This window comes from Emys orbicularis, chromosome 1 (assembly GCF_028017835.1).
Source record: "Emys orbicularis isolate rEmyOrb1 chromosome 1, rEmyOrb1.hap1, whole genome shotgun sequence".
NCBI lineage: Eukaryota > Metazoa > Chordata > Testudines > Emydidae > Emys > Emys orbicularis.
Window position 1 is genome coordinate 98,210,890 of NC_088683.1, and position 23,504 is coordinate 98,234,393.

Sequence of the window (23,504 nt, forward strand, 5' to 3'; positions counted from 1 at the left end):
GTTTAGTCTACCTGTAGCAGAGAAGTGGGGCTCAGATTGAGCTGCCAAATAAGTTCCTTGCTCAAGCATCTCCAAGCCTTCATACTGAAAGCATGTCTTCCACCTACAGCTCATGGTGTGCCATGGTTCTCAACCCCATCCCCTTATACCATCCCTACAGCTTCCCCTTGTACGGGAAAGCAGCCTAACTTCACCAGTACTCCTATGGAACCTATCCCCCTACATAAGTGCAGAGGCTGCTCTCACACCTAGATTGGAGTAGAGTGAGGTGCAGGACTTTGTGAAGGCACAGGGATTCAGGGGTAAGTGCTGGCCGTTCCCATGATTAACATTTAAGAACACTTAAAGCAACAAGACACTATTTAACTTAGAACAAACTTTTTATTTTATACATCACACCAGTCTCAGTGATCTTTGTATGCTGGTCACAACAAAAAGGAGGTATCACCACCTCCTTAGCATGAAATTATGTAAATCCTCTTCAGGCCCTAGGCTTCCCTCTTTCAGTTGGAGCACAAGGAATGAAGAAAGAGGAAAACAGGCTCAGGAATGAAGAGCGCCTAGAGTTCTCTGCCTCCCTGAAGAGCAGTGAAATCAGATGCAGTTTTAATGCTACTAGAGGGCCTGGGCATGAATGAAACAGGCCTCCATATTTTGCTAGCAACACTTCACACTCCTTCACAATTGGGGTGCCATTAATAGTGTAGCTACTTATGATTTCTCCCCAGAGAGCTCTGGCAGTTAAGCAACTGGCTCAGGAAGGACCATGCTCTATCTCCCCACTTCCATTCGGTTTGCCCTCAAAGATGGCTTTAGGCTTTGTCTCTCTAGTTAACAGCTTCCCAAGGTGGAGGCTCTCTGAAACAATGAACAGTGACTCACTTCATTCTGAGTAGAAAGGGATAGCTCTGCCTCTCCCTCAAGATATTAAGCATCCCACTAGTCAGTGGAGGATAAGCATTATCCTCTAGGGGAGCTCATCTTTTGAAGAGGAAGGGATGGGAGAGGAGAGAAGAACAAGTTGGGAGGTGACCAGCTACAAAGCCTGAGGTAAAAGGACATGATACTCATAAAATAAGTCACTTCAGAAGGAGTGTCCTGGAGGGCCTACCCAAGAAGCTAGAACTTTTTTTTTTTTTTTTTTTTTTTAAATAGAGATAAAATCTCCATGGGCTTCCCAGGCTGAAAGTGCTTCCCTAAGGTTGGTATCAACTAATCACTTCCCCCTTCTGCAAAGAGTGGGACTGACCACTGTTACCACTGCCATGGCAAAGCTTGGCCTGCGAGTTCCAGGAGAGAAGGGAGCACTTGGAGCAGGCAAAGTCAAATGAGGGTGGCATTTGTTTTCAGTCTCCAGGCCCAAAAAGGCTATCCCACTTGTGATCACTGTCTAGTCACAGGGGAGACTTATGCTGGTCGCAGGCTACACAGTGTTCCTGCACCACAGAGCAGTCTGGAAACATTCTCACTATGTCACTCTGCCGCCAGGACCTTGAGGGGTGAGTAAGAGTTGTTCCAGCATGCATTGAACAGAGGTTAGAAGAGGAAGGAGGATGAGATGGGCAAGTAACCTCTGTACTTAATTCCACCTCTGATTAAAGTTGTAACAGCTATTGGCCTTATATTTAGGGAGGAGAGGGAGAAGTATTAAGAAAAAAAAATTAAACATACCTACTTAAGGTCAAGGATCTCTCTTGAATTCACCTTCCTCTTTAAGGTCCATCTGTTCAGTTTTCTGCATCCCCCTCCAAATTGCAGTCACTGCCACATTAAAATTAACCCATTTAAAAACAGTTTAAGACAGGGAGAGTCCAGAACTCATTTGGCACCTTTCCGGAGAGTGAGGAATTGCTGCCCCCTATAACCACCCACCATTCAGCACATTTTAACCCTGGAATTTCAGGTCTTCTAATGCCAATGGACTGGGGACAGTGTAGAAGGTTAAACAGTCAGGACCAGATGGGGAAAGGGAAGCAGCCAAATGGCTCTTCTCCAATATATCTGGATTTTCCTCTCATCTTCATGCACACATAATATAATAAAGACTAAGAGCCCAGGTTGTACAAAAGTGTGTTGGGGTAGAGGGAGTAGGAAGGTGTCAGTCGATCAGTTCCACGAGTCTTGTCACCTTCATTAGCTTATTATAAGTTACAACCCCTCTGTCATTCCTTGGGAGGGAAGGTTCTTCTGCAGCAGATCAGCTGGATGGGTTTTGGTTTAAGCTGCTCTGGACGTCTTGGCTAAGAAATGGAGGGAGGGGGATAATTCCTCAGAGGGTGGGGGGAAAAAAGATATTCAGCAGCCACTGGCGGGAGTCACACAAGCCCCCTGAGACTTCACTTTATGGCGTTGGCCCCCACGTCGCCGACCCCCTCCTCCAACCTTCGACTGGAAAACAAGAAGGGGAATTTTAGTTTGTGATGACCCCCAAAAAAATCAAAGTGACAAACACAGAACTGAGGCAAGTGTTCTACCTGCACTCTCCCTGCTAGGGCATCAGGGGAGCACCTCTCACATGATCAGTCTCCTACTATTGCAGGTAGCAAGGAGACAAGCAGAAGCTGGTGAACTTTAGTTCTAGTCTTCTAGGGACCCAATTTACAGAAGCTCTGAACACTTAACTCCTATGAAGTCAATGGAAGCTGAAGGTGCTCAGAATCTCAGAAATCCAGGGCCTAGGTTTCCATATTGTGCGTGATGGAAGTAGAAAGCCTCCACGATTGTTTTGCTGACATGACTCTGTTCCCAGACTCAGGCCAGCAAGCCCACTTGTTATCTCAAATCAGCTGTCAGGGTGCAAAAATACCTTATTGCCCTCTCGGTTGTGGGGCTCTTCATCCAGTGCAGTCTGAAGGAAAGCAGCAGGAAGAGAGAAGCAGAGATGAGCAAGAGCACAGCCACACAAACACCCAAGGGACAGGGCAAAAATACAGAGCAAGCATAAGAGGCTGGGAGTGCAGCCCTTTATCCACAGTGACACCGCAGCGAAGAGGAGACAGAAAGGCATACAGAGACGTGAACTGAGGGAAAGAACGCTGTCTCTTTCCAAGCCAGGCTCTGTGGTCTAAGTGTGATTTGACCAAAGGGAAGTGACAGCTGGCCTAATGCCCTTACTTGGGCTGTGAGCTCATTGTGGCAGGTGCTATGTGTTTGCACAGCGCCTAGCACAACGGGGCTCTGGCCTACAACAAGGGCTCCTAGGCACTGCACTGCCTGAATACAAATGTTCCATTGAGAGGACAAGCTGCCATCAATCAGCTGTCAGGATTTTCTCAGTTATCAGGGGGTCTAGTTCCTTGCTGGGGTACTGCCGGCTGTACCCATATAATTTGTCATTGCCAAGTGAACAGTCCCAAGAAGGGGGAGCAATGCAGATGTTTTATGAGGCTGAGACAATCAGCTGGCAGGAAGGAGAATGTGATTAGCCAGAAGATACTTAGATGTCTTTTGCTAACCTGTGCTTGCAGGGCACTAGAAGGTACTGCTGGTGTTGCTCCTGATGAGGTGGCATCATCCCCCACCAGGGCCCCCCCAGCTGCTGTCCCACTCTGGGGCACACCATCCTCTCGTTTCGTAAGGGGTCCCTTTTTTGTTGACTGCATCTTGATCTGCTGGGGCTTGGAGTTCATTGGAGAGTTGTTGGTGGTCTGGAGTAACTGCCGGTTACAGATGGAAGAATACACAGCATTAAAATGGCAGGGCCAGCCAAGCAAGGTTCAAAACTTCAGGGTTTCTTGAAAGTGAGGAGTGCTTAGAGAATTACTTCCACTAGCCATAAAGTGAACTATATAGCAAGCATCAGCCCACGGTTGCCCACACTGGCCCATCAACATGCCTCAGAGCTTCCCCAGAGATGCTATGTAGGGCTGAGAGGGGTGTTCAGTCTCTATGGCACAGCCAGTCTCATGTCAGGGGACACCTGTTTCTGGAAGACAAAGACACCCCCAGCCTCCCCACCCAGTCAGTTTCACACAGGCCAGATGGCCATCAGACTGCAATACACGCTGGTCGCCACTAGCCTGAGTCTTGCTTGAAATTGGCAACTAAGGGTAGGTCTACACTTACCCGGTAGTTCGGCGGCAAGCAAATAGAACTTCTGGGTTCGACTTATCGCGTCTTGTCTGGACGCGATAAGTCAAACCCGGAAGTGCTCGCCGTCGACTGCGGTACTCCAGCTCGGCGAGAGGAGTACGCGAAGTCGACGGGGGAGCCTGCCTGCCGCGTCTGGACTGAGGTAAGTTCAAACTAAGGTACTTCGAACTTCAGCTACGTTATTCACGTAGCTGAAGTTGCGTACCTTAGTTCGAATTGGGGGGTTAGTGTAGACCTGCCCTAAGATAGTGAAACTATATCCTCCCAATTCCCAGATTCCCCTACTTGTCTCCTCATTGTAGGAGTAAAGGTTTACTGGGAAAGCAAAATGGCAAGGGTATGGCTCCTCGGCCTTTACCTTGGTGATAGTACCCACTGCTTTGGTACGGCCCTCACGAAAGACCAGCCGCTGGTCTATATGCAAGTATTCAGGGGTCTTGATGAAGCGGAAGTGCACTGTAGCTTTGTCCCCTGTCCGTAGGCAGTCCTTGTCCATGCTGAGGATAGTGGCTGTCTGGCGGATACTGCCACAATGCACTGTAAATGATAACGTACCAGAGGCTCTCAAGTAGTCAATGCCACTACTAGTGGAACAAGCCTCAGATTAGAGTCCAAGGTCATTACTGCTAATCTATCCACAGCACATTTGAGTTCAGAATGAAAATAACCTATTGTTTTCTAATCAGCGCGAAGTTGACGCTACAGATGCATTTGTTTGCTGCTCAGAAACTAAGCTAAATATTGGATACTGCAGGGGGTCTCACACTGTTCTGCACTGGCTTTCCTGGTGACCCATGCAATGAAACATTAAGAACCAAGCAGTGGGGGACCGTGGTATTGAGAAGAACAGAGTATGTCTACACAGACAAGAAAAACCCACAGCAGGCCCGTGCCAGTCAACTCAGACTTGCACGGCTGTTCCATCACTGTGTAGACTTCCAGGCTCGAGCTGGAGCCCAGGATTTGGGACCCTGTGGGATGAGAGGATCCCAGAGCCAGCCCAAGCCTAGAAGTCTACACAGCGAGGGAACAGCTCCTCAGCCCGAGCTCCACCAGCCAGAGTTGACTGGCACGGGCCAGCTGTGGGTTTTTCTTTGCCCTCAGTGTCTCAGGCAGAGTTTGTTGTGCAAATGATGAAGCTAGAGAACCACTGGGCTACAGACAATGCTGACTCCTGATAGCCACTGTGTAGGCTTTCCTCTTCCCAAGCACACTGGTTCTTACCGGCAGCAATCCTTGCTCTTCTAGATCTGCTCTCTCACCCATAATGGAATTGGGGAAGTTAATACAAGGAACTATGCCCTACATCCTGGATAAAGCAGAAATCACAGGTGGATTAAGCAGCCTAAGGCTAAAGCAGAAGTCTGCAACTGTGAGCTGTTCAACTGGGGTCTAAGGGTCAGAGAAAGCTGCTACACCTACCCATGGCCTGATAGCGTGGGCTGATGGTGGTGGGATGATGCAGCACCAGAATCTCTGCTTCAAATTCCCAGGATGCTTGTGGATTCAACCGGCAGGACACCATCACCATGCCTTTCCGGATGGAGGAACGCTTGATCTAGGGAGGAAACAGGAAAAAAGACAAAAAGAGAGTTAAGAATCATGCTTACTACAAAGAATAAGTTCATTTCTTTCACTCCTTTCATCCAGAGGGATCTCAAAGCATTTTATAGATCAATGATTACTCACACCCACTGAAATGCAGCCACCTCTGGGATGCAATGTGATAGCTGTTCAGCAGCATACAACAATGCTATGCAGGGGTTCCAAAGAATGACTGCAGCTGAAACTTTTGAAGAAGTTGTAGATAGAAGGATGTGATTACCCAAAATTGAATTTTGGGCAGGACACTGGGGTTAATATAGCTACACTTGCGAAGAGTGCCATAGGCATCCTATTTACCTGTCATTCAGAAAGACACTCCTTCCAACAGCACAATGCCAACTAGCACTATGCTAAAGGCTTGTTTACACAGTTTTTACTATATTGGTTTGAAACCAGTGCAACACCACTAGTATGGATGCAGTTATTCTGGTATGAGGCACCATTATCCCTACACTAGGGCTTGTACCAACATAACTCTTTCGGTAAAAAAAAACTAAAGTCAGACTCCTAGCTGAAAGGTAAATTGGTGCAAACACTACGTATAGACCAGGCCTAGCACATTAGCTCAGTTCTGACAAGAGTGATTCCTTGCAACACTTGTATTTAATGAGCGATCTCCTACAAATCACACCTGCTATTTTAGACTGTCTGGTGAGAACACAGCTCAAGATAAGGGCTCAGAATTATTAGACTGGTGACAACTCTTGAAAAGGGAGTGGGGTGTGGAATGGGACTTTATGGTGCTGGTAGATGAACGCTCCCCCTGCCCTCGAGCGTTGGTGGAAGCAGTCTAATTTTAACCAGGATTGGAAAGTATCCTGAAGAAGCAAGGCTCTTGATATCAGGAACTAGGGCAGACCCCTCCTCCCCCCCACACACACACTCACCTTTTTCAGAGCAAAGGAGGCAGTCTGGCCACCACGCACCTCCTTCACAGGCATGCGTTTGCGGTGGATGGACTTGACAGCAATGGTCAGGAAGTTGCCCAAGGGGTCTGGACCCAGAAGCAAAGTGTCATTTAGCTTGATCAGGCCTCTCAAGGTTGTCCCAGACACAACTGTTCCCACACCCTGCACAAGAGAGAGAACCACCGGTAACTGGAGTCACTCAACTATGCTGTTAGAGCAGTACTGGAATTCCCCCTTCCAGCAGGCCCACCTCCCCACCCCTGGTACAGTCTCAAATGTGGCAGAGAGCCCTTCCCGGCACCAGTCCCCTTACCGGTACAGAGTAAGTGTCGTCTATCTGAAATTCTGCTGGCTCTTCCTCCCTGTAACTTGTTCGGGGAGACAGGAGATTGAGAAACATCTTAAGCAACTCCAGATTCTCACCAGTGACATTGGAAATCTGGAAAATTGGGCACATCCTGTGAGGGAGACAGACAACAGATGGAAGTAAGTTAGTCCCCTCACCTTGATTCAAAGTTCAGGGAGACATCAACATCTTGGACTGAAATAAATACTCCGCACTGGCAGGGGAAAGCTTGGCAGGCAAAGTTAGTTGCAGAACCCCTCATATTTGAAATTCTGCAATACTGCATCTAAACTTCCTTCTGAGATTCAGAAAAGGGGCTTTAGATTCCTGCACTGAGGTCTGGGCACTGTGCTTCCATCTTATGTGGATAGCTCAGCACAAGCCCCACACTTCTATCTGGGAGAGGAATACATGGATGGTCAGTCTGAGTTTTCCCTTTATGGAACCGATGTATTATGCAGCAGATGAAATGTTTGTACATCTAAGCTGTGGGGATTTTGCTCCCTATCGTCTCACCCAGACACACTCCACCCCCAAACAGGACTAATACAGACCACTCTCTCCACTGCTATTACCTCTCTGAGCTGAAGTTGGAGGCTGTTACAATGACATCATCTTTGCTCTGAACCAGCACCGGGATCTTCCTGCACCCTGGGGACTTCAGAAGTCGCTGTAACAGCTTCAGAGTTTCTTAAAGGGTGAAATGAACATAGTTAGGACAGCATCTCCCCTCTTTAAAAATTGCCTTGGTCAGATTTCCTAAGAGAGATAGGCACATTTGCAAAAAAAATGGACTTGGGGTCACATCTTCCATAACAGCCAGCCTGCTGCCGAGCCAAAACTGTGCCAAAAAAGTATAAATTTGCCTCTATATACATCTATTGAAGTGGAGTCTAAGTTTTAAGGTTGCTTATTAGAGGTCTGTTTTAAATGGGAATGGATTAATTTAATTTGAGGCGATTTAAATCACTAAATGGAAAACCTCAATTTAAATTAGATTTCAATCAATCTTTCCATTTGTACATCAGTTATCTTCTAACGAAAGATGACTGCTTATTGTTTTATATCAACCAATCTGATTTACATTAAAACATATTGATTTACAACTAAATAGACCCTTTATACTAGATTGGATACACCTTTTTGTGATGCAGGAAGGTAGACTATAACTATATACACTTATTCAAGCAATTATATAGCTCAATATTTTCAGATTCTTAATTGTACATTTTCAGTATGTTAGAAAAAAAGGTCAGTAATATATTGCTTATTTACTCCAAAATTAACTTTAGCTCATGATTTGTGTCAAGCTGCATCAGGATGGCAACTGGAATTAATTCAAACACAAAACAGCATATAAAATTTATTTGTATTAAACAAAAAACGGTAAATGTTTCGGATACATGAACTTAAAAGATGTTTCATATTTACAACCAAATGGTTTATTAAAGGAACAGAGGGATTAACTGTAGCCTGTGAAGTAAACTGATTTCAAGTCAGCCTGTGACATTTTTCAAATATGCATAAGTGAAAGTGACTGGAGCTTAAGTTTCTATTCACGTAAATCTTTTGAAAATAAGAAAGTCTCCTAAGTTACTTACTCTGTACTTCAAACTTTTAAAGCTAGATCTCATTCCCTCCCTCCTCATTTTTATTCATAGACTGGAAGAGAAAGACAAGTTTTCCTGCTGTTTCAACTTCCAATTGACTTCTCAACTTTGAATTAATTAGTCAAAATGAAGAAAATATTCTTTCCTGCCTGCAGAAGAGGCTACTAGTGTCAAAAGCTGGTTTAGCACTTCAACACACACTGGTTCCTGGTGCTTAGCTAGTGACTTCCACCAATTCAGTGGTGGGATTCTTTTAAAGATCAGCCAACATGTACTGCTTGAATGGTTCACCTCCAGCCCTGAAATTTATTATGGTTGGCATGATTATGGGGTGATTACTGGATGCCCAAGTCATAGCAGCATCTTCAGCAGTTGGGCATCTGTCCTGGAACTTTGGACTGAGAATATTGGCAAGAAAGAGATGGAGTAGGTGCTTGATCCATCCACTTCTTTACTGCCTAAAATTTAACTTTGCTGCTGGGTATTTCTTTCTTCAATGTCTCTTGACATTTTTTCCAAATTTCAACAGCATCAGCAATACAGCTGCAATCTTTCTGCAGTTTGCTCAAGGCTATGGAAATAGGTTTCAGTATATTCAGCATATCTTCTACAGTTCTCTTTAGTCCAATGTTGACTACGCTGGTTGTGATAGTTCCATCTATTTTGTTATGATTTTCTTCACAAAATTGTCATCAGAAGAGGCCAATTCTTAATAAATAGCTCAAAACAGTCAACCACTGAATTCCATCACACATCTTGGGGGAGAATTAGTTTGGATCCTCAGGCTTTGTTCAGTGAAGCTGAAGCACAGTGGTTGTTATGAAGTATTCCGCAATGTCAAAAATGTTTTCCTTTATTCCAAAAGTTGTATTTAAGTCTTTGCTAAAAGATGCAATCAAGGAGCACTGCACACCCATATGTTATAAGTTTTAGGTTCCCTTCATTATCTTCTTCTAGACTTCTCATCTTTGCTACATTTACAGCATTGTCTGCAACAAAGCTATGTGCTCAACTGTTTAATTTTTGTTCAGTTTGTTATAGCCTTTACTTCTACTTTAAGTATTCTGCTGTATAGGTATTTCCTGATGTGTCAATTTCTGTAAAATAACATAAGATGGGGTTGTTGTCTGTCACACAAGAACAAATTACTGGATCATTGCATACATTGCTCCACCCATCAAGACTCACATTACCAAGTTTCCCTGTCAATGTTTTTTTGCACACTCTTCAGATTTCCTTCTCGTATACTGTATCCAACAACCTTTCAACAGTGTCTGCTCTGCCGGGTGGAGTGCAGCCTGGTCATAATGACTGAACTACGTCCAATGAAGTGTTTGCTTTGAACAAGCCGAAATGAAGAATTTGTTGCATAAATGAACCAAGCAATCCTTTAATCTATGGAGTTGTTTCATCTTGCTGGAATTTGCTGGTCCTGCTTATGAACTCTTCCATGCATTTTTTAACACAGTTAATTTACTGTCTGACATGTTTAACTGCAGCACTGCTGGTGGTATCAGCAGATGACTCTGAAGTTGTAGACATTGCAGATGGATATTCATAATCCCTTATACCTAAACTGGCCCCTGAAACAAAATGGTTAAAAAAAAAAAAAAAAAATCACTCGCTCACTGATTACTACTGAGTGCACGGCTTTAAAAAAAAAAAATTGTAAATGAAAGATTCTGCCTACTACTATTTGTACCACTGTTTAAATGACAGTTTATTTTAAATCCAGTTTTAGAGAGAAAATAAATCCAAGGATTCTCTAAATCTATTTAAACCCTTATCTTTAGCAACATACCAAACAGATTTAAAAAAATGTTTAAGTGCTAAAATTCATAAGTGCCCAATCACACTTTAAACAGAAAGTCGTCACTTAGGATGTTTGATTATACTAAGCAATGAAGAATTTCAGAATCCAGCAGTGACAGTAAAAGTGTAATTGATAAATACTCCCACAAACATACCAATTATATTTTGAACACATTTTGAAATTCATAAGTAATCCACCCAAAACACAAATTTATGACAATTTAAGTTATTCACTAGCACATTAAGACATGGCAGGCAGTGCATAAGAAAGATGCAAACTTAAGTTTACTAACCAGTTGATCCAGATTGTTCAGATATGTCCACATCATCATCTTCAAAGTCATTACCTTCTGAGGAGCATTTTTCATAATGTCGTTTCATTCTGACAGCCAGGCCTTGCATCTCTTTGTTGCATTATTCACTGTATTTGGCACATTCCTTTTGTACCCAGGGGTACAGGAATTTCTTGACAATATTCCCAGATATGGTTTTATGACCTGCAGCCATGGCAGATTATTTTTCAGTTCCCAGGTGTTGAAGTCAACACTAGAAGTTGCACTCAGAAGAAAATTGTCTCTTCTTCACAGTATCCTGCTTAGACACTACGGTTGCTCCTTTCTGGTTGCGCACACTGTTCCTTCTGCCGCGTTACATAACTCACCCGCCCTCTCCTACTCCGAGAAAAACAAAAGAACTAACAACAATCCAAGACTTCTGTTCATGTAACCCACATGCCTTTTGCACGGCAGTATTTTACTTGTTTAGAAAGAGAGAGGGAGGCAGTTGAGAAGTTAATGGATTTCTGTTTGTATCTGTCTATGTACAAGGAGACAGAGCGAGGCCATTTACTTGAAGTGTCCAGAAGCAAGGACAGGCAGACACTGGGCATATCAGTGTTTTTACATGAGCTGGAGAGTAAGTTTGCATGGTGAGTGTTGTCAAATATTCATAATTTGAGAACTAAGCCAATTAGCACTCAGGTCGAGAGAAAAGTTATAAAACAGGAGTATGAGTAGGGCCCTACCAAATTCAGGGCCATGAAAAATGCATCATGGACTATGAAATATGGTGTGTCCCCCCCAAAGAAATCTGGTCTTTTGTGTACTTTTACACTATACTATACAGATTTCACAGGGGAAACCAGCATTTCTCAAACTGAGGGTCCCAACCCAAAAGAGGGTAATGGGGAAGGGGAGTTGCAAGGTTATTGTAGGAGGGTCGCAGTATTGCCACCCTTACTTTGGCTCTGCCTTCAGAGCAGGGTGGCCGGAGAACTTCAGCTGCTGGCCAGGCACCCAGCTCTGAAGGCAGCGCCCTGCCAAAAGCAGCACAGAAGTAAAGGTGGCAATACCATACCAAGCCACCCTTACTTCAGAGTTAGGTCAGGACCCCTACAGTTACAACACCGTAAAATTTCAGATTTAAATATCTGAAATCATGAAATTTATGATTTTTAAAATCCTATGACCGTGAAATTGACCAAAATGGACCATGAATTTGGTTGGGCCCTAAACATGAGGCCACAGGTAGGCTTAGCAGATGATCCTGAAGAGCAGGGTGTGGCACTCTGTACCTCAAAGCAGCACCCTAGAACTCCCATATTCACCCATCATACAATGATGATACATTTCATACAAAGCATGCCACGTAAGATACCATATGAAAGATCATAGTCTGCTGAAACCCATTGTTCTGTCAAAATATGTATATCATGTATATGAAGCTGTGAGATTTTGCTATATGGTTGTTACTGAACTAAAATAGGGGATAGTGGCATCATTCTTTGACTTTTTCCCTCCCCCACCTATGCCGGAAGCAACAAGAATGCTGGGAAAACAAAGTCTTTAACTGAGGAGACTGGTCCCAGGCTTAAAGGGGAAGCCTATGTATTAAGAACTGTAACATCTAGTGGGGTGAGAAAACTGCTTGATCCAAATCCTGCCTAGTCTAATAAGGTTTAAGATTTAGACTGTGCACTTACCATTTTTGTTTGGTAACTATCTCTAACTTTTTGTGCCTACCACTTATAATCACTAAAAATCTACCTTTCTGTAGTTAATAAATGTGCTTTATATTTTACCTAAAAAACAGTGTGTTTTGGTTGAAGTGCTTGGGAAACCTCAGCTCAGTTTACAAAGGCCAGTGTGTGTCCTCTCCACATCAAGGGAGCAGCAGACTGGATAATAAACGTACATGGGTCAGGCTTCTGACTAGGACAAGACGGTACAGTTCTGGGTACAAGGCTGGGGGCTTGGAAGATTTGCTGGTACCTTTCTCTGTCTGATTCGTGAGTGGCTCAGGTAGCATTCATGCAATCTAGCTGGGTGTGAGGCTCCACATGCTGTTATACTGAGTGATAACAGTGCCTGGAGGGGTTTGCTGCTTGTCACTAGCAAAGCATTGGGAGAGACAGCCCAGGCTGGAGAGTTAAGGGGACAGAGCGGTACCCAAGTTCCAGGTTGTACCCCAGGGATCCCATCACACAGGGATCCTATAAATCAGTTTGCCATGGAAAAAATGCAGAATGTGTGTTTTTACAGATAATCTTTAGTTTTTACATTTGGTGAAAAAATAAAAACATTAACTGCATTTTACTGAAAGTACCCGTATCACTTATTCAGTGCTTGCAACCTCCCTCTCTTGTGGTTGATTTTTGAATGCGCTTTAAATTTACATACGCCAATAAACTGCTTCTGGTGTATAGAGGTTACTCAACAGCGTAGAGCAGGGGTCAACAACCTTTGAGAAGTGGTGTGCCGAGTCTTCATTTATTCACTCTGATTTAAGGTTTTGTGTGCCAGTAATACATTTTAATGTTTTTAGAAGGTCTTTCTATAAAGTCTATAATATATAACTAAACTATTGTTGTATGTAAAGTAAATAAGGTTTTTAAAATGTTTAAGAAGCTTCATTTAAAATGAAATTAAAATGCAGAGCCCCCCAGACCGGTGGCCAGGACCCAGGCAGTATGAGGGCCACTGAAAATCAGCTCGCGTGCTGCCTTTGGCACGTGCGCCATAGGTTGCCTACCCCTAATGTAGAGGTTCATGTTTCAATGCATCTCACTTCAGCCTCCACAAGTAATTAAAGTTATGAAAACATGCTGAAAACTTTAAAAATCACCCCTAACAACCATGTCACTGAGTTTGGGAAGAACAAATTACACATTGATAGCAATGTGCTGTTCTGTACTGTATGCAATAAGGGTGCAGATTATGTTCGAAGGCAGACAATGAAAAGAAGCTAAAAAAACAAGAGGCTGAAACAGCAGGGCCATCAAGAACACTAAAAAGAAAATGCACTGTGACTGGACCATTCTATTAATTTTATTATAATCATTGGCACAGACAGGCTTCAAACTTGCTTTAAAATTGTGAATATATCAATAAAACAGTGTTAAACTGATGCCTAGCCATAATATAGGTATCTCATTTTAATTGTGGAAAAACATGGATTTAGATTTTTTTTTTAAAATCACAAAACTAGAATCCCTGCTGATGAGATACATGTTACTGTCTCCTGAAGTCAGAGGCCAGGTCCAATGGGTGGGATGACTGCCACAGGGTTGCCAGGAATCAGGTTTTCAACTGGATTGCCTAGTCAAAAAGGGACGCCGGCAGTCCCCAGCAGAACTGACCGGCTGTCAAGTCCGGGCAGGGGCACAGCGGGGTTAAGGAAGGCTCTCTGCCTGCCCTGGCTCTGCATGGCTCCCAGAAGTGGCCAACATATCTGGCTCTTAGGCGCAGGGGCAGCCTGGTGGGCTCCGCGCACTGCCCGAGCGCCAACTCGGCAGCTCCCATTGGCTGCGGTCCTAGCCAATGGGAACTGTGGAGTCAGCGCCTGTGGGCATGGGCAGTGCGCAGATAATGCACACTGCCCATTAGGCAGTGCGCATTATCTGCAGGGACATGCCTAGGAGCTGCAGGGACATGCCACTGCTTCCAGGAGTTGCACGGAGCCAGGGAGCCTGCCTAAGCCCCGCTGACTAGAGTCGCCGGAGGCAAGCGCCACCCTGCAGGAGCCCGCACCCCAACCGCTTCCCCAGGTCAGAACTCCCTCCTGCACCCCAACTCCCTTCCCAAAGCCTGCACCCCTGCCCCAGCCCTGAGCCCCCTCCTGCACTGTGAACCCCTACAGTCCCCAATCAGAGCTCCCTCCTACACCCCAAACCCCTCATCCCCAGCCCCACCTCAGAGCCTGCACCCCATCCCACACCCCTTGCCCCAGCCTGGTGAAAGCGAGTGGGGGGTAGGGCCTCAGGGAAGGGGGCAGGGCAAGGGTGTTCAGTTTTTTGCAATTAGGAAGTTGGCAACCCTACTTTGCCAGTGTCTTGCACAGCCCCTGCATCCCCCACAGGATCAAGCCCTTAATATGGAGCATGATCTGTTGTGCCAGGTTTATAAAATTCTCAAAAGTTAGAACGTTTTTCTCCTGATCTCCAGCCTTCAACTTAAAAGTTTTTGATAGAGGCTCACAGATTCAGCATATTGTTTTTATTTAAAATGATTTAAGTTTAGACCTTCACATATTCTGTATTAAGTTCAGATTTCATTTTAAACATGATTCCCCACCCACCCCCCCAAACAAGTCATTGATCTTTAGCCACTCTAGTTTTAAACAATCATAAAAAAAGGATTTGACCTTCCTCAGTTTTCCATGATGAGCTGAATGCTAATTAGTGGTCAGGACTAGAAAGTGTTTGAATTATGACTTGCTTTTGCCATGATGGACAGGACAGTCTTACTTATGAGTATTAATTACCACAATTCCACAGAAGCAAGAGGGGAGCAGAGATTATCACAAGAGCAAAATGAGGTCCAGATAGGGGACATGCAGGAGTCACTGTTTCAGGGCAGAGGATTTGGCTTCCAGATCAGATTCCTGCCCTCCCTCTTCTCCTGCATTGGTGGAGCCCGTTCCTTTTTAGTCCAGTATCTTGCTTCCAGAAGTGGCCAAGACCCAACGCATTAATGGAAGGTGATCTCCTACAACATAACTAACTATTGTGTGGGGGAAAACAAGGGGGATGGTAAGGACTTCTTAAGTGGCAATTAGTTTATATCCCTCAATTGTCATCTGATCAGATAACCATAACCAGGCTGTAATTAAGAAAAGGCAACTGTAGGAGGCTAGTGTTTTGGCTAAGGAGACACCGACATCTGACCATGTCATCTGTTCCTCATACAAAGCTCAAGGTAAAGGGGCCAAATCTTCCACCTTCTATTCAAATTAGAACATCTACATCCTTCTCTTGGCACAGTAGTGGGCTCTGAGATTAAAAAAATTCTCAAAAGGTCTGCTCTCTTACCCTAAACCAAATATGCTCCTCCCTCCCCCGTTACTGGCTTTATGACTGGGCTTTCATTAGTTTGCCAAATATCTTTTACACCTTCATTTCCTAGGATTTATAGAAGATATTGCTCAGTGTCCTGTTTACTGAAAGCATCTTCTGACAGAATTTATGCAACAGGCAGATTGCTAGTCTTCCTGGTTCTCAAAACTTCTCAGGCACTTCTGACCAAAAACACATCACTGTTCCAAGTAACTAGAGCCAAATCCTTATGGGCGAGGAACAAAATCAAAGTAGGAGCAGAATTCAGGAAAAGAGGCAGCCCACATCCCTCTGTTTTGATGCACACCACTGGAAGTGCCTAAGCAGGTCACTTTTGACCTTCAAGCAGGAAGCAGAGCAAGAGCTTTCAAATTAATATCCATCCCCCACACCCCAACTGCAGGCCTTCCCCCCCCCCTTCAAATTTAGATACCAAGAGAGAAAAATCCCCAACTCCAGCCTAAAGCACTTGGCTGCCTCTCCCCAGAGGGCCTATGTGACTGCCTGCAGTTGCAATCTCTCTATATTAAGTTTATTAATGATTTACATATCACTGTGCACAAGGGATTGCATACAACTCGAAGAGCAAGGGTTACCACAGCTCTCCAGGAACTTTAAAAAAAAAAAAAAGTGTGGGTGATTAAGGTGAATCATACAACTCCTCCCTGATGAGGCGCGTGCACACACCCACCCCCCCAACTGGGTTTTCCAAGGATCAAAGAAAGGGCTTTTGGCACAAAAAGGCTGAGTTTAAACTGACATAGGGCCTTCTTTTGATTCAGCAAGTGGACCAGACCCTGTATCCAAGGGATCCCCTAACCCTTATGGAAGGGCTTTGGTTTACTATGTAGAACCCCGTAAGTGTGACGAGTGACCTCTACCAAGCTTTAAAAAGTAGGGCTCTCCCTAGCTATTCTGGGGCCCTATGCAGCCCCCCGCCCGTGTGGGGGAGGGGGCGGGAGCTGGCCCCAGGCCTCTGTGAGGGGGGCAGGGGGGAACTGCCCCCCCCCCAGCACTCACTGGTGGCACGGCGGGCCGGGTCACTGCACTTCCCGCTGCCCATGAAGGAAGGCCTGGCCCCGCTGCAGTCCTCGGGAGCGGAGGCAGGGCTTGGGCCATGGGAAAGACTGGGCAGGGGCTAGAGCAGCATGCAGCTGCGCAAGGCACCAGGAAATTTGGGGCACCAAATTTCCTGGTGCCCTATGCAGCTGCGTACTTTGCATATGGGTAGGGACGGCCCTGTTTGAAAGTGTTAATATGGTTTCCTCTAATGATTTTACCCTGAGAATAAATGTATTTTGCTTTATGAAGTCTGGTTGGTAACTGGAGTACACGGTTGTAGCCCCTGGAGAAAAGTTAACCACAGGTGCTGGACCCCAGTCAGATCTGCTGTGGAAATCCCAGTAAGGTACAAAGTGAAAGCAAGCATAAATCCCCAGTCAGGGGTGGGTGGGGGGGAGAAATCTCTGCCCAAGAAAAGTGTTCAGGATCCTGGCCATCATCTAAGTGGGTGCCATCGAGGAAGACCAGGAGAAGGGCCAAAGGTTTAGTTAACCCTGACACCACCAGCCTAATTAGGCAAAACCCCACAGCAAACACTGTATTGCTGCACAACTAAGCAATCCAAACAGTGGAGGTGACAGCTGTAACACAAGTGAGGGGACTGTCTTGGGAAAAAAGACAATTTCTAGAATGTATTTGAGCTACAGCCTAAGCCATATTAAGTATGAGGTGACTTCTGTCAGCCCTGATTCACCATCCCAGCTGAGGGGACACTGGCAAGCCAGTGGATACTGAGTGTTCTGAGGACAGAGGAGCAGTTGCTGGCAAAGATCCACATTTACCTTGCAGGATGTTGGCAGGACACATGTCGATTTTTGTCACCACGACAAAGACTGGAACATTGAGTGCCAGCGCTAGGCCCAGGTGCTCCTTGGTCATCCCAACAATCCCAGCATTGCTGCCAACCTGCATCAAAAAGTCATACAACTGCAGGTAGCTGGATCACATAGGATAGCTTGGCCAAAGTATGCAGTAGACCAGCGGTTCTCAAACTGTGGGTCAGGACCCCAAAGTGGATCATGACTGTTTTAACGGGGGTCTCCAGGGCTGGCTTACGCTTGCTGGGGACTGGGGCCAAAGCCCAAGGGCTTCAGCCCTGGGCCGCGGGGCTCAGGTTACAGGCCCCCTGCCTGGGGCTGAAGCCCTTGAGCTTCAGCTTTGCCCCCACCTACCTCAGGTGGTGGAGCTTGGGCTTTGGTCCCCCCACACAGGGTGGCAGGGCTCGGGCAGGCTCAGGCGTCGGTCCCCGCTCCTGGAGTCGTATAGTAATTTTTGTTGTCAGAAGGGGGTCACGGTGCAATGAAGTTTGAGAAGGGGGGGAGGGATAGCTCAGTGGTTTGAGCATTGGCCTGCTAAACCCAGGGTTGTGAGTTCAATCCTTGAGGGGGCCACTTAGGGATCTGGGGCAAAATCAGTACTTGGTCCTGCTAGTGAAGGCGGGGCTGGACTCGACCTTTCAAGGTCCTTTCCAGTTCTAGGAGATATCCTATCTCCATTAATTAATTTATTTATTTATTTAACCCCTGCTGTAGACTATGATCAGATTGTAGAACTGGTGGGGGTGGGAGGCAGGAGGGAAGGGGAAGCAATTCCGGATTCCATCCCCTCAACACACAAGAATTTTAAACACATCAGTAGGAGGAGAGACAGCAGTGAGGAAAAGAAGTCAACTCATAACTAGTGCTTACAGCACTGTATTTCCAAGTTCAGAAATCTTTCAGATGACAAAGAAAAAAAGAGATACCCTCACTACTTATGGCTATTGAAGATCCCATGACATGTCTCAAGAGCAGGGACACAGCCATGGAGTTCTGGCCATGCCATCATATTGGGAATTATATTCTGTCTACTGAAGCTATTAGTTATATTACCACAGTACCTAGGACACCCCCACCTCACCCCATCATGGACCAGGTATCCACTGTGCTAGGTGCTGTACAAAACACAGAACAAAAAGAGTTCCCGCCCCAAATAAAGTCATCCACTTCTCCTCTGTACTCGTATTTTACAGCTTTGAACAGTGGCATATTGCACTGCTTGACTGCCACTTACCATAAGCATGCAGAAATCTGGTAGGTGACCAGTCATGCCAAAGACTGTGGTCTTCAGGTACTTCTCATGCCCAGCCAAGTCAATGAAAGTGATGACCTTGGTGGATTTCTCACAGATTTTGGTCCACTCCAGGCTGCCACCATGGCTGTCAGGCTTGTTCACCACATTGCCCTCACTGTCAAAGCCCAAGATGTCATTGCCCACACTGCTGGTACGACCCGACTCGATCTCATGCTTGTGGCGGAAGAGCTTTTGCCGTGCAAAGCCCCGGCCATTGTCCAGCTCACCATGCGTCAGGACACCCAGCAATGTGCTCTTTCCTGCATCCACATTGCCCACCACTGCTACCCTACCAGGGAGAGAATAAAGTAATCAAACACCTGGAAAAGAGTTTTGAATGTCAGCTTGGTCTTCCCTTAGAAAAGTTTTTCATGTTAATAGAAGCTAGCGATGGGTGCCGGTGACAGCACCAGAACCCGAAAATCTGTTCTTAAGAGTTTGTACAGTACAAGCAACATAATCCAACTTAGAGGGACACTTTTAGGAAATTCATGTATTAATATTAACATCTTTATTGATGCTGATGAGGATGGCCATTGTGGCAGCATGAGCGATGCGAAAACCCAATCCACCTGGAACTGTACTGAGACTCCCAAGTCATTTTTATACAAGGCATCAGACACCCATCAAGAGATCACTTAAGCATTAGGCTGGAACTGAAGAGGTGACTGATAAGCAAAAGATTCCATATTCCAGTATCTGACTTATTTTAAAGAGTCCACTCCTTGCAAGGGCCCCAGAATCCCCTGCAATCACAGGGTGAATGAGTCCCCAAATAACTCCTTGATGGATCAGCAGAGAATCCCTGAAGTGCTCCCAGCTCAGAGAGAGCCCAAAACAGAGGCTGTCACTCAGACACTGAAACTTTTGAGCCAAGAACAGGAGTGCAAAGTAAAGATCACTGCAGACAGCTTGTATAAAAAGAGGAGGAAAAAGATGTAATTAGCAAGGAGTGTTCAGACAGCTGCCTTTTCTGGGTTCATACAACACCCAAATTCAAACCACCACTTGCTCAGATCAAAGATATGTGGCTGTGTTGCTGCCTAACCCTGCCTCCTCACCTGACCTCCAGGAAGTCGTTGTCACCCACACGTTTCCGAACAAGGTAGTCGCGCACCTTGCCCCCTGCCTCCTGGTGCTCCCGCAGAAGTATCACATCTGCCTCGAGCTGCTCTGCCATGCTCTTCACTGTGGCATAGGATGCTTCCATATCTGCCTCACTCAGACCATATTCAGTCCCATCTAATGAGAGGTTGTGAGGGGGAAGGGAATAAAAGATTAGCAACACTTCCCAACAGCCTGGAGTAAATGTTAATTTTATTCTCTCTTCACATGAACTGCCTATAGCACTGATTACACACATGGGAAAGACACCAGTCAGCCTATGGAAACACAGGAAGAACGGCCTATTCCTGAAGAAAACTTTAGGCTTAATTTTAAGACTCAACGGAATTAAAGGGTCACTATCAACAACAGCAAAAAAACAAAACAATAAATAAATCCTACTATCTGAAAGTGCTTTACCTACTAGAGTTACAAGCAACACCTAAAATCGCTGAAGGATTAGCATAAAAATTCATATTTCTCAGTTTGCTTACTTTGTGCATTTAACAGCACTCTGGGTATTTAGTCAGTTTCCCCATCTACAGCCAGATACTCTATTTGTCTTTCACACTGCAACAGGGGAGAGAAAGTGTTTAAAAAAAAAAAAAGTTACCAAGGGGATGCAGTGGAGACGATAGCTTTTGAAAAGAACTATTAACATGTTTTGTAAAACTGACTAGATCTCAAGTCTAGTTTTTCTTTAAATTATTAAAACTAAAGAAATTCAAAGGAGTCTACATGGGTTTGGGGGATTGTGGCTGTGATATGAAGTCTTTCTCCTCTAGGTTACTGGTTCCAATACAACCCCAGGTTTGTATACAAAAATGCATATTTCCCTCTTGGGGAGTCTTAACCCAGATCTTAGCAAGCAAGCGCCTATCTCTAAACAAATCACAAATTATCCTTATGGGCAGTCTCAGCAGAAAGCACAAGGACTGAATTGACCAACTGAACTTCCCTTCCTTGGCATGGTTATTCCCTGCATCAGGGATACAGAAAATAGATAGGACTGATGTACATGGGAAGCTTGACTGAACACTGTCAATGTTCTCCCTGTACTGCAGGCATAGCAATTGAAATTAATCAGACTAGTGGTCTATCTAGTCCATTGTCCTGAGAGACAGTGGCTACTTCCAGATGCTTCAGAGGAGGTGCAAGAAAATCTGCAGTAAGCAGTTATGGGATAACCTGCCCCCTTGCAAGGTTTCCTGCTAATTGTTCCATAGCTTGAGGGTTGACTTCGGGACTGAAATATACCCCTTCCAAAACTTAGTAAATATTTAAAAAATAATAATAAAAACTTTTGACTCTGGATATTAAGAATATCCATGTACATATCCAACTATTTTGAAACCCACCATGCTCTTGGCCTTAGTGACATCCATGAGCTAATTGTGCTTTCTATGAAAGAATGTCATGCTCTAGGGGTGTCAAATTCAGTATTTTTCATTAGCACGACAACATTCAAAAATGTGATTTGCAAAAGAGAACGAACAAATGAACAAGGGGCGAACAAATGAAAGCCATGTTAAAGGATCAGGTGTGAAAACCACAAATATGCAAAGGCAGGTGGCTGCTGCCACACCTAGGACATGTGACATTAAAGGTATTACATTTAGAAACAACAAAAAGGGAACTGCTTTATGTACTATAGACAGCCTTCAGCACATGCTACTAAGGGGAGTCAGAAGCAGCTATTTTGGTTAAAGTTGATAGTTAAATATAAAGTGCTTCTAACACACCCCTGTGAAGTAGGGAAGTATTCCCAATTTACAAATGGGAAAAAAGCAATGACAGAGGTAAAGCAGACACTTCAGAACATGAAGGAAGTATCAAGACTGAGATTATAACTCCAGAACTCCCATCACCCAGTACTGTGCTCAGACGCCTTAAAATGTGTTTGGCAATAAGAGTGGTTATCAATAATATTTATAGTTATGCCAGATAAAATAATAACAGGGTAACCCAATTATGTTTCCAGGCACACTCACCAGCAGGGCATGCCCTGCATGTGGTATTATATTGGGGAATGGGGTGGAGGGAATTCTACTTTCCTCTGAAGCATCAAATTAGATAACTAACACTTTCTTGTAAAGTTAGTGTTTGCTCTTGCTTCAAAAGGAAGCTATACTCACCTGATCCTTGTCCAATTACATAGATGGTCTCCCCACATCCCTCATCCATTCTCTCCCACATCTGCTGGAGCAGACTGTCATACTGTTCCGATGTCGGACTCACCATCACCAACTAGACGGAAGATTAGACACCCAGGTTAAACACACTGCCTGGGACAATTTCCTAAACAGCGCTAGATAAAGTACAGCCAATGTGCTCTATGTGGGAAGGGGGCTCTTTCAAAGGCCCCTTTCAGTCATTTTTGACACGTTCGTCAGTTACACCATAGGTCTCCTCCCCACACTGCACAGACGTACTCACCTGTTATGAACGTTGAGCTGCTTTTAAACATTACGGAGTAGGGGGACCAGCACCTGGGGCTGCCCCGTGAAAGATGCCAGCAGGCGCCAGTTTAGGGGGAAGGGCAGCAATGTGCGGTAAATAAAAAAAAAAAACAAGTTGCCAGCTCACAACCCCCGCAGAGCCACATCCCGGAGCCGTGCCGGGCGCTCGGACCAGTGAGGTCCGGGACACCTGTCGCGCGGATCTTCCTGCCCGGCCGGCTGCCTCCCCCAGCGGCGGCTGCCTCCCATCCTCACCGCCTCGGAGGGGCGGGACCGGCCCAGCTCCCCGCTCTCGAGGGCACCGGCAACTACCCTCACCGGACACCCCCACCGGCCTCCCGCTCCCCCGCCAGGGACACGCCCCCACCCCGGCCGCGGAGAGAAGCGGCCCCAGTTCCCCAGCAGTCAAACGCCTCCCTCGCCCGGGCCTACCTTGCTGGTGAGGTCGAGCTCGGGCTCCCCGTTGAGCACCTCCCCGTCCTCGCTGCAGTCCGAGCCGAAGGCGGCGCGGTGGGGTCGAGCGGAGGCTGTCGCCTGGGCCGCCCCGCCGGGGGAGCTGGGCTCCGGCGCGAACATACAGGCCGGTACCGGGAAGCCCTCAATGGGCGAGCGGCTCCGCTCCGCCGCCATTTTCCCTGCTGCCCCGGCCTCCTGCACCCGCCTCATCAGCATAGCCCCACCCCCCGGCTCCTTCTGCCTGGCCTATGCGTAGTACTCCCGCGAAAGCCCGCCAAGTGGCTTGTTAATAATTAATCAGACATCCCAGCCAATCACCAGGCAGCGTTATGAATAATTGCGCATAACCATAACAACTACAGCCGTGCTCATAGCTATTCATAAGCCACGCCCCCAAGTCAACGCTTCCCGCTGCAGACCGGAAGGTAGAAGGAGGGTTGCCAGGTCGACTCCTTATATCCTCACAAACACAGAGCGCGCTCTACGTGTTAACTGCCTTGTGACCAATTGAAGAAGAGAAAGGCCTGACGAGAAACACTCTGCGCCAATCAAACAAGAGATTTAGAAAGAGGGGTGGGCCCTGAATCTCCGCCTATCATGGGACAG

General features: G+C 45.8%; 1 protein-coding gene across 1 annotated transcript; it reads right to left on the minus strand.

The window, feature by feature from the left end:
• Nucleotides 1-370: 370 nt before the first annotated feature.
• Nucleotides 371-23,072, minus strand: GTPBP1 (GTP binding protein 1). The gene is made up of 12 exons (XM_065401459.1): nt 22,875-23,072; nt 22,119-22,230; nt 19,941-20,121; nt 18,820-19,168; nt 17,550-17,673; nt 7,527-7,641; nt 6,919-7,063; nt 6,585-6,767; nt 5,515-5,650; nt 4,451-4,629; nt 3,456-3,656; nt 371-2,388 (listed from the first exon to the last, which is right to left on the minus strand). The coding sequence occupies exons 1-12, from the start codon at nt 23,070-23,072 to the stop codon at nt 2,296-2,298; spliced, it is 2,016 nt and encodes a 671-aa protein (XP_065257531.1). The 3' UTR covers nt 371-2,295.
• Nucleotides 23,073-23,504: the final 432 nt, after the last annotated feature.